The sequence below is a fragment of the Microcaecilia unicolor genome, chromosome 9, assembly GCF_901765095.1.
Source record: "Microcaecilia unicolor chromosome 9, aMicUni1.1, whole genome shotgun sequence".
NCBI lineage: Eukaryota > Metazoa > Chordata > Amphibia > Gymnophiona > Siphonopidae > Microcaecilia > Microcaecilia unicolor.
This window is the reverse complement of record NC_044039.1, coordinates 173123111-173142432: the sequence shown is the minus strand read 5'-3', so window position 1 is coordinate 173142432 and position 19322 is coordinate 173123111. Positions and strand designations below refer to the sequence as shown.

Genomic DNA, 19322 nt, shown 5'->3' with positions numbered 1-19322 from the left:
CTGATCGATCATCTGAACTGCGTCCTATTTTACAGACCACCTGAAAACTGGAACGAAAGCCAGCCCACTTTCACAGATTTCATCTCACATCTCAAACACCTGTGTAAACTGCTTCAATACATTAATACTAGGCGACATAAACCTTCACCTAGAAGACCCCAACTCCACCAACGCACGTGAATGCAAAGACTTCCTACAGTCCTGGGACCTCAAAGGGCCTCACATGCAAGCTACCCACACCAAAGGACACACACTAGACCTCCTATCACACAAACTGTCCACAGATCATAACCTATTAATAACAGACATCAAGTGGACAGAAACACCATGGACCGATCACTACAAACTAAACCTATCCCTAGATTAGCGGAAGAAGGGACTAAACCATACACCAGCACTCACAACCTACACCACGAGAGGGCAAATAAATCCACAAATATTCTGGCAACCGATATATGACAACGAATGGAAAACACCTACGGACTCCATACACTACCTCAACCACTGTGAGGACAGATGTAGAAGCGTACTAAACGAAACAGCGCCCTTAAAGATAAGAATATCAAGACGACAAAATTCGACACCATGGTTCAATGACGAATTAAAAAAACTCAAAACACAATCCAGGAAACTTGAACGAGCATGGAAAAAAACAAAACAAAAGATGAACATACACTCAACGCATGGAAACAAGGACACAGAAAATACAAATACGCCATAAGACAAGCCAATAGGTCCTATTACAAAACTAAAATAGGACCGCATTACAAAAATATGAAGAAATTATTTCAATTCGTAAATAAGCTACTAGACACCACCCCTATCACCACAACCAACACAGACACCCCACCCGCAGACAAACTTGCCAACTACTTTAACGAAAAAATAATAAAATTACGCAGCATACTTCCTCAGCACAACATGGACATCGAAACCTTCTTCAACGACCTGGACCAAATCCCTGGTGGATGCCCAGCTGATTGTCTCTGGGCAACATTCACTCTCCTCACCACTGAATCAGTCACAAAAACAACTCATAGGTTTGCCAACACCCACTGCAAACTGGACATATGTCCCAGTCATCAACTCAAATCCGCCCCTGACCGCTTCATAACAGACCTCACATTCCACCTAAACTTCATGCTACAACATGGTCTCTTCCCCGAGGAATATGGCAACATCCTACTCACCCCAATACCAAAAGACGCCAAGAAAAACACAAATGACCTAACCAATTACATCTATACCATTAGTAGTTAAACTGATGGACAGCTTGGCGACCAAACAGCTTACGGAATATATGGACAAGTTCTCAATACTGCACGACTCACAGTCAGGGTTTTGCGCCCACCACAGTACCGAAACTGTCCTAGTCACACTCCTGGTCAAATTCAAGCAAGAAATACTTCTCCAATTCGACATGTCGAGCGCATTCGACATGGTAAACCACAATATACTACTAAGACTCCTTGACCATTTTGGGATTGATGGAAATGTACTTAACTGGATAAAGGGTTTTCTAACCACTAGAACTTACCGAGTAAAATCAAACTTAAACATATCACCACCATGGAAAGCTACCTGTGGAGTACCTCAAGAATCACCATTATCACCAATACTCTTCAACATGATGATGATCCCACTGGCAAAGTCCCTATCCAACCGAGGACTCAACCCGGTCATCTGTGCAGACGACGTTACAATCTACATTCCCTTCAGTCATGACTTGACAGAACTAACCAATGAAATCAATGAAGGCCTGAACATCATGAACTCCTGGGCAAATTCATTCCAACTGAAACTGAACACTGAAAAAACACACTGCCTCATCCTCTCATCTCAACATAACAAGTACAAACCCACAACCATAAACACCCTAGAACACACCCTCCCTACCTCAGACAGCCTAAAAATACTCGGCGTCACAATTGACCGCAACCTTACCCTTGAGAGCCAAGTAAACTCCATAATATAGAAAATGTTCTACTCAATGTGGAAACTTAAATAAAACCTTTCAGCCTAAAAATACTCGGCGTCACAATTGACCGCAACCTTACCCTTGAGAGCCAAGTAAACTCCGTAATATAGAAAATGTTCTACTCAATGTGGAAACTTAAATAAAACCTTTCTTCCCGAGGGAAATCTTTCAAAACCTAATAGAATCAATGGTCCTAAGCCACGCAGATTACTGCAACGCAATCTATGCGGGATGTAAAGAACAACTTGCAAAAAAACTCCAGACCGCCCAAAACACAGCTGCCAGGCTGATATTTGGTAAATCACGCTTCGAAAGTGCTAAACCCCTTCGAGAAAAGCTGCACTGGCACCCAATCAAAGAACGTATCATCTTCAAAATATGCACCTTTGTCCACAAAATTATCTAAGGCGTAGTCACAGGATACATGACAGACCTCATAGATCTACCAACCAGAAACAGAATCGGATCATCACGATCATGCCTAAACTTACATTACCCAAATTGCAAAGGACTTAAATACAAAACAACTTACGCATCCAGCTTCTCCTACGTAAACAAACAATTATGGAATGGACTCCCGAAAGATGTAAAAACAATCCATGACCACCTAAACTTCAGAAAATCACTAAAAAAAAAAAACCTCTTCAAAAATGCTTACCCCACCGATCCAACGTAAATCCCCACGTCCAGCAACATAGCACAACCAATGATCGTACTGGACAATATACAATCTTCATTCCCTACGACCTTCACGGTGCCTGACACACATCTACCTCATTTGACCACAATACAACCTTGTATTTGTTATCAACTGACTGGCGAACGCCTTTACGGTACTATGTAAGCCACATTGAGCCTGCAACTAGGTGAGAAAATGTGGGGTACAAATGTAACTAATAAATAAATAAATCTGAGACTGGGCCCTGTCTCATCACTTATCAGCCTTTAACCCAAGGCCTCTCAGCAGGTAAAACAAGTATGTGTAATGCTGGGCTTCTGGGTAGGAGTGGGCTCTTCACTGCCTTGGGGGGGGGGGGGGGGGGGAGGGGAAAGGTATGTCGGGGAAAGGTATGTCGGGTGGAGATGGACTCAGTGTCCAGGTTAAAATAATAATAAAAAAGGTTGTATGATTTTGTTGGTTTTTGGATGTGGGTGGTCTCTGTAGTGCCCAAGACATTAAAAGTAAAATGTTTTTTTATGTTTAATACTGGTGTGCTTTAGAGTGAGCTGGGGACAGACAGGGAAGGGCAGGGCTGATGCTAGGCTACAGGGAGGGGTGGGGTTAGGGTAGAGCTGATACCTAGCTGTAGGGCTGATGCAAGGTTATGGGGATGAATGGAAGCAAAGAGAAGGGAAGGTTAGGTTAGGGTTTATGAAAGGCTATGGGGATGGATGGGGGGAAGGGGATGGCTGATGCCTAGCTATGGAGATAGATGGGAGGTAGAGAAGGGCATGGAAGGGCTGATGCCAGGCTACAGGACAACTTCTAATTTTTAGTCCTCTATCCTGTAACTGATGAGGGTTGATATGTGTTCTGCATGTGACCAAGGTGAGAAATTCTGCCTGCATGTGGTTTCTGTGGGGAAGTATGGAGTCTGACTCGTTTGACTTTTCCAATGGGATGCATATTGCTGTTATGTATATTCATTGCTGCCTTAATAAAAGTACTGTTATTGGTATTCGTGTTAAGGTCAGCAACATAGGCTCTAAGAAGCTTCTTTGCAGGCTTTAGTGTTACTTCACAAAGTACCTGGCAGTGAAGGGATTTTGCACTGCTATTATTGAGGTGCTACCAGAATTTGAATACATTTTTCCTATGTAATTATACTGCAGGATCCTGCCATGTGTGTTGAGAAGTTTGCCACTGTAGTAGACTTATATCTGGTCAATTTTAAGATATGGGATAATGTAATTATATTTAAAAATATTGGTATTTCCATTAAATATGTATGTGGTTTATGTTGATGCAAGGCAGTAGTTGGGCAGACTACTTAGAAATCCATCAGCTAGGGAAGCCCTTTTACTAAAGGGTTGGCGCTTGCTGCTTGCCAATCCGGAACTACCAGCGGGCCCAGCAGTAGCTCCCACCCCCAGAATGTGACATTTCCGGGGATACAAAAATATTTTGTACTTTTGTAGCGCCGGTGCTCACCTCAATGGGTGGAAGTACTCCCCACCTCCCCAATGGCTGCGTGGCAAGTGGATCACTAACTGCACAGCCATTTCTTTTCGAGAAAAAAAGGCAGCCTTTTACTCACTGCAGTAAAATGGGGCCTCAGTGTGTGTCAAAAACATGCGCTGATGCTAGCGCAGGCCCCCTTTTACCACAGATTAGTAAAAGCTCCCCTAAGGTATTATTTTGTAGTATCCCAAGAAACACTACTCGTACCTATATAGTGCCCACTCATATTAGCTCTGGGCTCACCCAAAATGACAGGTCTGGCTAAACCACTATATAACAGATAACAAAATCTTCTGATCGTTGAAGTGTAGTGTTATTTCTGAAGGGCAGAATAACAAATTCTATTCAATAAATAAAATAAAATTGATGCTCTCAACCCAGTCCTCAGGGCACACCAAGCCAATCAGGTTGCCTACAATAAATATGTAGAAGATAAATTTGCAAACAATGGAGAGTGCATGCAAACTTATCTTATGCATATTCATTGTGGATATCTTGAAAATCAGACCAGCTTGGTGTGTCCCAAGGACTGGGTTGAGAACCCCTGCTCTAATCTATTGCTGAGCCTATCATGAACCACTGTAAAATGATGGTGCTAATGCACTGATGAAATCTTCTAGTGTACGGCACAGAGCAAAACAAAGCTCAATATTCAACTGTGTGGTGAACATTTAACTTGAAAATGTCTAACCTAAGCCAGTTCCAAATCCTATGTATAGTCACCAATGTTGTCTGTTTAGGACAGAGCTTCCAAAACTGTGGGTTGCAACCCTACACAGGATCATGACACCCATCATGACTTAAGAAAGCACTCCATAGGCATCATTTTACTGCGTCGCCCAGGATCACACACTTTCTGTGGCTGCATGAATTGGGTTCAAGATTGCAGAAGGACCGGTGAGCAATGGTTTAGAAGTATTGTTGAGTATCCATATTTAACCTACTACAACTACTACTAATACTACTACTTATCATTTCTATAGCGCTACAAGGCATATGCAGCGCTGCACACCACACACAAAAAGACAGTCCCTGCTCAAAAAGCTTACAATCTAGATAAGACAGGTAAACAGACAGAACAATAAGGGCAAGGGAATAAAGAGGTGAGGATAAAAGGACAGGGCAAGTGAGTAGTGGTTAGGAAATAACCTGAAATATTTGTTAGATGTTTGAAGATATACCTGCTTTAACCATCTAAGAAACATTTCAAATTAAACATGAATATTCAGCAACACTTGCTAAACCAGGGCTCACAAATCTTTCTGCAGTCGTGGACCACAGAAAGTGTGTACAGACCTCCTAGACACACAATTGAAATATTCAGCAACTAAATATCGATGTTTAGATATAAGTTAGATGAGTAAGTAACACTATACATTTTTGGATGGATTATTTTGGCTGTACAACAGTTTATTATGCCCAAAATTATTCATTTAAGTAGCTTATATTTAACCCCCCCAAAACAAAATATGCTGTTGGCCACACTGTTAACTGCATTAAGTACTTTTGAATATCAATCTCAACATTTTCAAAATACTTTTTTTTTCCTTCTGATGGTGTATTATACAGTTATCTTAAAACCATGGGGGTGATACTATATATATAGTCACCCAGAGGGTGCCTGCCAAGGAAAATAAATTCTTATGGCACTTTATTTTATAAAATGCTAGCCTGACTGGGCAGATATGCACCTATGCAAAATCATTGCTCAAAGCCCACCTCTTCACTATAGCTTTCAGCACATAACCAATTACCTCTATTCAGGAAACCTATACTGCCCCATTTGCCTTTAGATAACTTGTCCTTTAGATTGTAAGCTCCTTTGAGCAGGGACTGTCCTTCTGTGTTTAAAATTGTACAGCGCTGTGTAACCCTGGTAGCGCTTTAAAAATGTTAAGTAGTAGTAGTACTATGCCAGCCACAGTATTGCCCATGTTCCAGACATACATGCGTAATTCATAGTATTCTGTAATTTACATGCATAACTTTGTGCCCCAGCCAGGGTAATTTTATAACAGGATGCCTAAACAGGAAAAGCACCCGGGTGCATATGTTGCACCTGCTTTATAAAAAAGGGACACATTTGCTAATGTACCTGTATAACATCCAAAAATTCTTGCACAAAGTTACACCCATTTTGAGACAGCAACAACTTGGTGCACATATATACCAGTAAGAATCAGCACACACATGTGTACATTAATACTGATCCAACTCCTGCTCTACTTGCGGGAATACCTAAGCAAATATCACATGAAAATAGGTGCTCTGTTTTCCAAATACCTACTTTTGTACACATATACCGCTGATCAATTTTATAAAAGTCTGCTTGAGCTTGTTGGTTATTATGCAAATGAGAAATTACAGGCTTTTGAATTTCAGCAACATTAGAGATTGAAATCAGATTAAATCTAGTAGAATATACAGAACAGAGAAAAAGGGGCAAGAGGGATGTTTCACTTACCATTTGATCCTACATCAGAATCCAACATCCCAGGGCTCAGTCTTGTCCGCCTTCGAAAAAGACCTAAAATGATAATTATTTTTATATTTTATTTTTTAGAAAACTTGAAGGCAATAATGAAAATAACCAGAGCAGTGTAGATAGGGACGGAAGTGATTGAAAAAAAACCACTGATTGTAGTGAGACCCAAGTGCACTTACTTTGCACAAACCTTCAGAAACCTTAGCAGAAAACGACTTTAAAGAATGTTCCATAACCCCAAGGCCTCCCTTAAAGCTGAAAGGGTAGCTGTAGCCATAAGGCTCGAACCAGCTCCAGCTACTGTATGTCCTCCTACTTCCCCATCAGTTCTTCCAGCTGGTTCCAAGTGGGGAGTAGAAAACACTGCCGGTTTCCCTCGATAACAGGGGAACGGACAATATCATTCTTCACGTTCCCCTGCATGTCCTGCGGCAGGAAGGAGAAGCTGCTGGGTCGAGGAGGGCCTACTCGATCTTCAGGGCTCAAAGGACCCCATTTGCACCCCTCTCCAAGGAAAGTGGAGAAGCTGAACAACTCTCACTGGAACAACTCCAAACGACTCCAGCATTGTCTGGAAAGAAGCAGTCAGGATTCCACCGTTTTTGGCACATCTCTTCTTCCCCATAGCACTGGGAAAGGTTCCAGACAGCACATGAAGGTAAGAGAGTCACTCCAATGCTGCTGCCTATGGTGCCATCTTAGATCCCTCTGCTTCGCATGTTTTTCTTTTAAGGAAGGAAATGGCCATATGGTAAGTTAAACACTTGGCCGAGCAGCCATTTCCTTGGGAAGCCCTTACCGCCTCCTATTTAGGACGCAGTAAGGGCTATACCCCCGGGAGTCTGGTGGTAGGGCTCAATCGCCGTGCGCCAAGCCAGCACTACCCCTACTGCCCTTTTATAAAAAGAGGTCCCCAAATAAGCTAAATATCTGCCTTGCTGATCCCATATCATAATCTCAAGCAGGCATCGCACTGAATTTTTAAAACTCGGGACACAGGGGCACAAGTCTAAGAAAAATGGCATTGTTAACAATTTAAGGGCCCTGTTTACTAAGCCATGCTATAGGTGTGCTACCATTTTTAGCACACACTAAAAATCAGCGCACGCTAAAATTTTGCACGTGCCAACACTAGAGACACTCATAGGAATATATGGGTGTCTCTAGCATTAGTGCGTGCTAAAAACGCTAGTGCACCTTAGTAAACAGGGCCCCAACTGTTTTATTTGCTATATACTACTAAATAAGTGGACTCAAGAGTGTGGTACAATATTAAGTACCAAAGTATTACCTATTTAGATTTTTTCTTTTAAAACTATAGCAATTAATGAGAAACTGAGGCAGCATAAACAAACATCCAACGAGGGAAAATAAGCCAAGAAACAGACCAGTCATCTGATAATCTGCAGAATTTAGATCTGTGAGGGTACAAACAACTTTCATTTCCCAGGAGTGCAAAGGATACAAATTAACCTGGCTCTTAGCCCAGGTATATGCAAATCACCTAAAACCTGTTTGAAGTCCTTGAGGATCACAGTTATACAGTTTCCATTTAGATAGTACTGCTGCTTTAAAGTCAGTGGGATTTGGATTTTTAGCTTATGCCTTTTCAATAGCAGTTCAAGGCAAGTTAAACATCTACAGTACCCAAAAGTAATAAACATTAAATCCCAGAATATATAAATCCTATGGATCATGTTGCAATTCTTTCAAACACTGCTGTGTAAACAGCAAGGATTAGTTCTAGAGGGAGAAAGACATGGGATTTTGAAAGGACAACTTATTAAGGAATTCATCTTTAGCACTGTGATGAAACAGTGGGTTTCTGAGCCTATGAATTGTATTGTTTTGCTGATAATATGTGTTTCTTCTGGTTGGCTAGCAGATGGCAACTATCTTTTTTTTTAAAGCTGTACCAGAAGTGACAGTTTTCTTTTTCCTGCCTAACTGTGAAGTAATTTGTTAGTCTCAGTTTGGAAGTAGAGTGAAAAAGACCCCTTTACTGAGACCCTGTGATCAGCTATATTCTGTAATTTGCGAGCAGATATATTTACTGTACTTCCCATCAGATAGTGACAAAATGTTTTATAATTAATCCTATTTCAGTTACCTGTTATTATATGCTATTTTCTCCATCTGTTTTATAGTTCACTGTTCAATATTTTTATGACAATAAACCTTTTTCAGTTTATTGCCTCTGCTTGTCTGGACTGATAAAGAATCCTGGTGGTTTGGGTCTTTGGGTGCTTTCTGGGAACTGTGGGAACCCTGGGAGTGTGGCCTCAGAAATCACTGGGGAATAAATTGAGAGGAGACTTGCCCAGAGGTGGTTGGGACCCAGTCAGTGGAGAAGGGTTGCTAGTGTAGAGCACAAGCAGAAGGTGAAGGTGGACCTGAGCTGTGCTGGGGACAGACCCTCCAGGTGGCCGCAGGGTTAGCCCCAGGTGGGTGACTAAGCGTTAAGCACATACAATACAGAAAGAAGAAATAGAAGTATCAAAGCCTGGTATGCAATGTACCTTCTGTTCCATTAGTTAGTGGTGAACTTTCCGGCAAGCTGTTGCGTGCGCTTCTGACACCCAATTTTCCCTCAATGTTCGGTGTTTTGGATAAACCACAGGCTAGATTAGACAGAAGAGTTGACTTCAGAGGAGGGCGGCCACGCTTTGCCTTCTGTTTCTCCTCCTCCTTTCTATCATCCTTTTCACTGTCTTCTTTATTCTGAACACAAACCATTTCAAGGTCAAGTAAAGTCTCACATTTTTCTACCATTCAACTCAATACTGTTAAAATGAAGTTGCTATCTTGTTAACAAGTATTCTCTGAAGACAGAAGAACCAGCAGTCACATAACTGGGTGTTGTCATTCTAGTACACACATTTCCAGAGCTTTCAAGGAAAAAACCTAAAGGTCCCTCTGGGGATGCATAGTAATTCAATTATGTTACTAAATCTAACTTCAGAAGGGGAGAACAGTGGATCTAACTACAAATTCTTCTATTTTCGAGAACACTTTATATATTTCAGCTAGCAAATTAATTTTCTCTGAAGATGAGGTGAATCACCATGTTACACAACTGGGAAAGTGGAAAACAAAATTTCATATGGGACAGTATGAATTTCTTTTGGCGAGTCAATAATCCCTTTCCTTTTTATTTTGTGGATGAACCATTCTAAATAAAAATTTTTTTTTAAAGAAGGCCTCAGGGAGGCTGGATTTGGCTCCATAAAGCTAATGCTGTCTTAGGAATCTGCATCTAAAAGAGGTTTATGTTTAGACCAGGAGTTCTCAACTCAGTCCTTAGGACACACCCAACCATGAATATACCTGTACATGCTGAGGGCAATGCATGCAAATTTCTCTCTTACCTGTGGTTCCTCTCTTAATTTCTTCCTGGAAATCTGCCAACTTTACCTTCATTTATCCTATGCAGAAAAAAAAGAGGGGGGGGGGGGGGAAGCTTCCTTTCTTCTCACTTGTAGAGCTGCTAGCTCCCATAATTTTGTAAATGTCTGTCCCCCTGCTGACTTATAGATTTGCAAATCCTGATGTTTGAGGGGGACTTGGATATTGTTGCTATTACAGAGACATGGTTCAACAATTCACATGAATGGGATATGACCATACCGGGCTATAATCTTTATAGGAAGGATAGGGAGGGCCGAAGAGATGGAAGAGTGGCACTGTATGTGAAAAATAATATCAGAGTGACTGAAATGCAGGGAAACTGAGAAAAGAAACTATATGGAACCAGTATCTACACGGGTGTTATTTACAGACATCTGGCACAAATGGAGAAGCTGGACAAGGATCTGATCAAAGATACTCATAAGCTTGGAATGAAAAGGGAGTGCTGTTACTGGGAGATACTTCCCTGATGTTGATTGGAAAGTCCAATCAGCAGAATTGGAAAGAAGCAGAGAGATTGTGGATGCCTGTCAAGTGTTTTGCTCAAATTGTGATGGAACCCATGAGGAAAGGGGTGATGATGGATCTAGTGCTCACAAATGGAGGATGTGTTTCCAACATCTGGGTAAGGTGCCCACCTAGGCAATAGTAATCATCAAACGATATGATCTGATAAAAGAGCAAAAGCAGAGTGCAGACACACAAAACTCAAAGTACTGGATTTCAGAAATGCTGATTTTGGTAAAATGAGGAACTACCTGAAGAAGGAACTGATGCTTTGGTAGGCACAGGAGAAACGGAAGGGCAGAGGTTCATTTTGAAAGCTGCTATAAATATGACAACAGATCTTCATACAAGAAAAGTAAACAAAACAAGAGAAAACAGAAAGCCTATATGATTCTCCAAGTGGCTGAAATAAGCAAGGGCAAAAGAGGCTGCGTTCAAGAAATACAGAAGAACGCAACAAGAGGATCACAGAAAACATTACCTGATTAAACTCAAAGAAACGAAGAAGGAAATACGGCTAGCAAAAACACAGGCAGAAGAAAAATGGCTAAAGATGTAAACAGAAGTGACAAGACCTTTTTCAGATATACTGGGCAAAGGAGAAGAAAGGCTAGGAATGGAATGGAATTGTAAGACTGAAAGATGCTGAGAACAGCTATGTGGATAATGATGAAGATAACGCAATGTGCTAAATAAATACTTATCTTCAGTATTCATGGACGAGAATCCTGGAGGACCACAGTCAGCTGCCAAAGGTATCTGGGAATGGAGTGGATATTGCACTGTTCACGGAAGAAAGCATTTATAAACAACCTGAAAATCTGAAAGTGGACAAAGCTATGGTGCCGGATGGGGTACGTCCCAGGATACTGAGGGAACGCAGAGAAATCCCGTTGGGACCTCTTAAGGATTTATTTAATAGATCTTTAGAGATGGGAGAGGTTACGCAGGAGTGGAGATGAGCGGATGTGATCCTGCTTCACATAAGCAGGGACAGGGAAGAAGTGGGTAACTACAAGCCAGTAAGCCTCACATTGGTGTTAGGAAAAATAATGGAGTTGCTGCTAAAGGAAAAATAGTTAAACTTTCTAAAATCCAATGGGTATGGGATCCAAGGTAACATGGCTTTACCAAAGGAAAATCCTGCCAAACAAACTGATTGATTTCTTTGACTGGGTTACCAAAGAACTGGATAACGGGCATGTGCTAGATGTAATCTACTTGGATTTCCACAAAGCATTTGACACGGTTCCTGACAGAAGAGTCATGCATAAGCTGAGAGGGCTGAACGTATGGCCCAAAGTGGTGAACTGGATTGGAAACTGGTTGACTGACAGGTGACACAGGGTGGTGGTAAATGGAATTCGTTTGGAGGAAAGGAAGGTGAGCAGTGGAGTGCCTGAGGGGTCAGTACTGGGGTCAATTCTATTTAATATATTTGTGAGAGACATTGCAGAAGGGTTGGAAGGAAAAGTTTGCCTTTTTGTGGATGACATGAAGATAGTCAAGTAGATAGTCAATACAGTGGATACCCTAGAGGGAGTAGAAACCAGGAGAAGAGATCTCCAAAAACTAGAAGAATGGTCAAAGTTCTGGCAGTTAAAATTTAATGCGAAGAAGTGAAGAAACCCAAAGGAGATGTACCTGATAGGAGGAGAGAGATTGGTAAGCACAGCTCAGGACAGGGACGTTGGTGTCACTGGTGGCCCTACCATTAGGCCACCTGAGGTGGGGGCCTCAGGTAGCATTCTTTTGGAGTGACAGCCATCACCCCTTGACGTGCTCTGGCATCGCCCCCCCCCCCCCCCCCCCCCCCGCCCTTCCTTCCCTGAATTTATCTTCTTTTCTTGTGTTCCAAAAGTCAGGGCAACAGTGGTTCCCATATGCTGTCCTGCCACCAACCCCTTCTCTCTTATGGCCCGCTTCTCTGACATACTGGGGCTGGCGGCAGGGCAGCATATGGGAACTAGTGCCACCCCTCTTGGAAAGCAAGAAAAGAAAGTAAATTCGAGGAAGGGGAGAATATGTCAGACGGGGGAAGAGTGGAGCAGGATGGCAGACCATTCCCTTGCCTCAGGTGGCAGACTATCTTGGCCCACCCCCTGTCCGAGGAGCTCAAGGTGACGGAACAATTCAACAAAGTGGTGGCCACAGCCAGAAAGGTGCTAGGGTGCATAGAAAGGGGTATAACCAGCAGAAGAAAGGAAGTGATGATGCCCCTGTACAAGCTGTTGGTAAGGCCCCACTTGGAATAGTGTATTAAATTTTATAGGCTGTATCTTGCTAAGGACGTAAAAAGACTTGAAACGATTCAGAAAAAAGCAACAAAAGATGGTACGGGGTTAGTGCCACAGGACTTATGAGAGACTTGGTGACCTGAAGATGTATAATCTAAAGGAAAGGAGAGACAGGGGTGATATGATACAGACATTCAAATATTTGAAAGGTATTAATAAACCTTTTCCAGAGACGGGAAGGTAGTAGAACTAGAAGATATGAATTGATATTGCAAGGGGTCCAACTCAGGAATAACATCAGGAAGTACTTTTTCACAGAGAGAGTGGAGATGCCTGGAATGCCCTTCCACAGAAGGTGGGAGATGAAAACAGTAATAACATTCAGAAATGCATGGAATAAACAAAAAGAAAACCCTGTATGGAAGGCCTTGGGTGAATCTCTTCATAAAGGAAGTTAATAAATCCCAATAAATAAATGGAACCAAACTTTGCGGTGATTAGATGACAACACCAGTTGTTGAGAAGCAAAGCCAGTGCTAAGCAGACTTCTACTGTCTGTGTGCCCTGATCGTGGCTGGACAGATTTGGATGGGCTGGAGTGGGACTTCGATGACAACTCCAGTAGTTGAAGAATAGGACTAGTGCCGGGCAGGCTTCTACAGTTTGTGCCCTGAACATAGCAAGGTCAAATCAAGAGCAAGTATGCATATGTAATATCACATCATACCTTATGCTATGAGTTTATCTTGTTGTGCAGACTGGACGAACAGTACAGGTCTTTATCTGCCATCATGTACTATGTTCATTGCAGATATCCTAAAAACTAAACTGACCCGGTGTGTCCAGAGGATTAGGCTGAGAACCCTTGTGACATCATGTAAGTCATAGCATAGACTGATTATCTCCTCAACAGAGGTTTACCCCCAAGATGGTGCAATGTGACATATGATCCTCACATACACACTAGTCCCAGGTCATGTGATGGCAAGTCATGAACTGTCCGTATTATGGATACTTTAAAGTTGCTGGTCTTTTTTTCAGGTATTGTCAGAAAAAATGAACATACAAAAAAAAAAAAGCCTTTGTAGAAAAATGGAGTTAGTGAAGGCTACTAGAAACTACTGAAAAAAGGCTTCTATCAGCAAACATCAGGAAATAACACATTTAAAAAATAAAAAACGTACTTAGAAAAGGAGGGAGAGCACCAGTGCATACCTACTACCCAAACGGAGAGAAAAAAAAACCTACTTGAAAAAGCAAAGAACCTAAATGCAGCAGTTAGAGGAAAATCACATTTACTGTTTAGAAAATGGAAAATTGAAGCATGCTGTGTAAGGACAAGTATATGAACTACTGTGTATGCCCAGAGGGATCTTCAGATTTGTGACAATGATTCATCTTATCTTCAGAGAAATTTAATTTATAAGATTCACATGGCAGATTTTATCAGACAAGTAAAAGTTGATAAATTATTTGAAGTGTGTATATATATATATATATATATACATATTAGTTACTTTTTTCTTTTGTTTTCTCTTTGGTCCTCCTTTGTCCACAGGCCAGATAATTCTGTCAGCTTTCACCCACTCATCATATCTACAGAGAAAGGGAAAAAAATGTTTTAACACAAAATCTCTACATTTTAATTCAACAGACCATGTGAAAAAATTCTCACCTAAGTGCAGCTTTGTGCATAACTGGAAATTAGCACCAATTAACTACAATAACTGGCTGTTGGGCAAAAACAGCATTTGATCACAAACTTCCGGAAATCATTAAAAACCAACCTGTTCAAAAAGGCATACACCACCGACCCAACTTAAATATCAGTACCTTGCAACACAACGAAACCAAAGCTCGTAATGGATATACAAGAACTCATCCCCTCTACGATCCTCTTCCTCTATAAAATTTGCTAAAGTGTCTGTTACACTTGAACCTTGTTCTACCAAAACATTACTGTATTTGTTCATACCGGAATTGGCGAACGCCTTTACGGTACTATGTAAGCCACACTGAGCCTGCAAATAGGTGGGAAAATGTGGGATACAAATGTAACAAATAAAATAAATAAATTGGCACTATTAACTTGCAAGTGAAACTGGCACTATTTGCACATAAACTATGCGCACAGATTATAGAATAGTGTCAATAATGCACCTAAGTTAATAGTGTCAATAATTTTTTATTATAGAATGAGAGGGAATGTGCTCATTTCATATATTAACATTTTGATTTGCTATTGTGCTTTAACATTATCTAAGTAGATACTTAAGTCATTCATTCTCATCTCTTCGGCATTAAGCCTTAACGGAAAACAAATATGAATATTGAACAAAGATAAAGCTAACATTAAAGAAATAGATCACACAACTTAAACTACAAGTAGCATATACTATTGTCATTTAAGTATTTATCATATGGCACTAGAGATTAAAAAAAAAAATTTACTGTACGAACAAACATGTTTCCTACCTTACATTCCACCCATAGTAATGTACTAAATACAGAATCTCTCCAGCATCATTCTCTGTACTCTTAATACTGGCTTCATAAATTTTCTGAGTTTTTCCACGGCCATATTTTACTTTTACTTTGGTTCCTGCAAGACTGGAGTCCAATTCCTCCTCATCTTCCCCACCTTCTGAATCACCTTTGTGTTCAGTTTCCTCTTTGCTGTAGAAGAACAAATGTCAACTAGTTACTGAATATTAAACCAAATATTCTATATGAAAAGGCTGCATTCTAACTGATTATACAACACTAAAGTGAAGGTACTTACCTGTAGCAGGTATTCTCTCAGGACAGGCCTTATATTCTCACAGATGGGTAACACGTGTAGCTAGCCCGGAGCTTGTAATGAGCATAAAAATAGGTCTCCCCTATTTTTATGTCTTCCCACCTGCCGCGATGAGCGTGGGTCCAGCAGTACAATATAAAGCATTAAATAAAAAAGAGGAGACAACACCAAGGGGAAATGAGAGGGTATGTGAGAATATAAGGCCTGCTCTGCTCAGAGAACACTTGTTACAAATAAGTACCTTCACTTTCTCAGAGGACAAGCAGGCTTATAATTCTCACAGATGGGAATCCCTAGCTACCAGACTCACCAAAAACCACCACCGCTGGTCAACTAGACCTCGTAACGGCGCAGGCAAAAAGTAATTAACCTGAAAGTATAGACAACTGGGTGAGAGTGCAGCCAGGAACAGAATAAAATGAGCCTAAGAGGGTGGAGTTGGTCTCTGGACTCCAAATTCTACAGAACCATCCAAATCGACTGTCACGTCGGGTATTCTGCACAAAGTAGTAATGTGATGTGAATGTGAGGCCTGAAGACCACGTCACAGCCTTGCAAATTTCGTCAGCAGAGGCTGACCTCAGATGGGATACCGACGCAGTCGTGGCTCTGAAATTGTGAGCCCTGATATGATCCCCCAGGGTCAGCCTAGCCTAAGCATAAGTGAAAGAAATGCAATTTGCCAGCCAATTGGAAATGCTGCATTTCCTGATGGCAACCCCCATCTCACTGGGAACAAAAGAAACAAAAAGGTTGGGTAGACTGCCTGTAGGGCCTAGTCCACTCCAAGTAATAGGCCAATGCTCGCTTTCAGTTCAAGGTGTGCAATGTGCTTTTGCCAGGATAGGTATTAGGTCTGGGGAAGAATGTTGGCAAGACAAATCGACTGGTTCAGGTGGAACTCAGACACAATCTTAGGTAGGAACTTAGGGTGCATGTGGAGGACTACTCTGTTAAGATGAAACTTCGTATAAGGTGCATCTGCCACTAAGCTCACTGACCCTGCGAGCCAAAGTAACAACCACCAAAAATATGACCTTCCAGGTGAAGTACTTCAAATGACAGGAATCAAGTGGCTCAAAAGGAGCTTTCATCAGCTGGGTGCGAATGACGTTCAGGTTCCATGACACATGTGGAGGTTTGACCGGGGGGGGGGGGGGGGGGGGGGCTTTGTCAACAGCAAACCTCTCATGAAGCGAACTAGAGGTTGTCCAGAGATGGGCTTACACTCTACACATTGATAAGCACTAACTGCACTGAGGTGAACCCTTATGGAGTTGGTCTTTAGACCAGATTTGGAGAGGTGCAGAAAGTATTTAAGCAGGGTCTGTGCAGGGCAGTAAATAGGAACTAGGGCCGTGCCCTCACACCACATGGCAAACCTTCTCCATGAGTAACACTTCTTAGAAGAATCTTTTCTGGAAGTCAGCAAGACCCTTGAGACACCCTCAGGAAGATGAAAAGCAACATCTAGGCTGTGAGGGCCAGAGACCAGAGGATGAGATGCAGAAGAGATCCCTCATTCTGGCATGTTTTCCGACCCTCACCATGCAATCTCTTCGGAGGATAACTCTAGAAGAAGAGGGAACCAGATCTGCTGGTTCCAGTAGGAAGCGAACAAGATCATGGTTCTGTGGTCTTGCTTGAGTTTCTGCAAAGTCTTTCCCACAAGAGGAATGGGAGGATATGCATACAGAAGTCCTATTCCCCAGTGAACGAGGAAGGCAAGAGATGCTAGTCTGTCATGGGCCTGGAGCTTGGAACAGAACTGAGGGACTTTGTGATTGCACTGAGTAGTAAAGAGAGTCACCGAGGGGGTGCCCCACACTCAAAAGGTCTCGCGGGCAACACCCATGCTGAGGAACCACTCTGCGGTTGCATGACCCTGCTCAGTCTGTTGCCCAGGCTGTTGAACTTTCCCCATCAGGTAAGTGGCCTTGAGGAGCATCCTGTGCTGGTGTACCCAACACTACATCCAGACAGCTTCCTGACACAGAGGGCCCTCAGGTCTAGGATGGGACGCATCCCCCTGTTTTCTTTTGAACAAGGAAGTACCTGGAATAGAATCCCTTCTTCCCCTGGCAGAAAAGGTTTGACAGAACGGGCCTTGAGAGGAGTGGAGAATTCCTCAGCAAGTACCTGCTTGTGCTGAGAGCTGATGTGCTCTCGGTGGGCAATCTGGTGGTCTCTGAAGCCAATGCAGGGCATAACTGAGACAAACTATTTGAAGAACCCACTGGTCTGAGGTTAGTTACGAGGGGCATCTTTCTTGATACAACCTCAGCCTCCCTGATTGGCAAGTCGTCCGGGACAGTCATATTTACAGCGGTAGTGTTCTGCTGGAACCAGTCAAAAGGTCACCTCCTGCTTTGACTGGGGAGATGTCTGGGCCTTAGGTGCACACTGTTGATGAGAACGAGCGTGCTGGGACTGAGCCTGCTGAGGCTGCCGAAAAGGAAGGGGTGTACCTATGCCTCTGCGAGTAGTAAGTACTTCAACTTGTCAAAAAACCTCCTTGAGGAAGAGGCAGATGCAGAAGGTGCCCAGCAGGAGAGAGAATCAATGGTATCACTGTGCTTCTTGATGAGGTTTGTGACCTCCTCCACCTTCTCTCCAAGAAAGGTGATCCCCCCTCCCCGGCATGTGGCAGCCACCAATTTCTGCTGAACCGCTGAGTCCAAGTCACGCAGTCATGAGAGTCTGTGCATCGCTATATTCTGGGCAGAGATCCTAGATGCCACATCAAAAGTGTCATAGACGCCCCTGGCCAAGAACTTATGACGCTTCTGTGCTTGACCAGCTGGGTGAACAGATTCAGCCTGCTCAGGGTAGGAAAGAGTCTGCTAAATCAGACATACTAAGCACCAGGAATGCAAGTACAGGCTTCTGTAGAGCTGGTATGATTGGATACAGAAGATGAGCATGAAGGCCCGATATATCTTCTGCCCAAAAGAATTCAGGATTCTAGCTTCTCTGCCAGGGGGCGCCGAAGCATAGTCCCTAAACTCCTGGCCCTTTCGAGTGTGGATTCTACCATTAGGGAATGATGAGGCAACTGGGGCTATCAAACCCAGGAGAAGACTGAATCCAGTATATGGTGTCAATCTTCTTGGGGAGGAGAGGGACCCAGACAGGGAACTCCCAGTTCTTCACCTGAACGTTCCTTAAGATCTCATAAAGCGTGACCATTGCAGCCTCTCTAGGAGAGTTGTAATCCAGGACCTCGAACATCTTGGCCCTGGGTTCGTCCTCCACTTCCAAAGGAATTGAGATGGCAACCATTATCTCCTTTACAAAAGAGGGGAAGGAAAGGCTCTCAGGTGGAGACTTCCTCCTTTCCTGTGGAAAGGAGGCATCATATGGGATGCCATAGGACTCCTCCTCCGAGAAGTACCTTGAATCTTCCGAGTCCCATGAGTGCTCATTGGTGTCAGCCAAGATTTCCTTGTAGGAAGGCTGAAACTGAGCCCACCTTGACATAGAGGTATCATGACAGTTTGCAGGGGTATGATCAGGCCCCAAACACTGTAGACTCCCATGGGTGTCCTTGCCAAAGATGGTTCTGTTGCACAGAGTGCAGCGCTAGAAACCACTGGGAACCTTCGATGTCATGAAAGGAAAAGCAGCTGTGGCAAAATCATCAAACGACTCAATGGTGCTAAACAAAGGGAAGAGAACAAAAAAAAGAAATGGGAAAACCACAACCAGAGCTCACGCCTAAACGC

At 42.7% G+C, this 19322-nt stretch overlaps 1 protein-coding gene across 3 annotated transcripts in view; it reads right to left on the bottom strand.

The window, feature by feature from the left end:
• ARID4A (AT-rich interaction domain 4A) overlaps window positions 1-19322 on the bottom strand; it is a 195702-nt gene that overhangs the window by 23801 nt on the left and 152579 nt on the right. For all 3 annotated transcript variants that reach the window (XM_030214162.1, XM_030214163.1, XM_030214164.1), the window contains exons 17-20: window positions 15273-15473; window positions 14315-14393; window positions 9165-9366; window positions 6625-6687 (exon numbers count right to left, since the gene is read on the bottom strand). In XM_030214162.1, the coding sequence (XP_030070022.1) occupies window positions 6625-6687; window positions 9165-9366; window positions 14315-14393; window positions 15273-15473 (545 nt within the window). The remainder of the gene's footprint in view (window positions 1-6624; window positions 6688-9164; window positions 9367-14314; window positions 14394-15272; window positions 15474-19322) is intronic.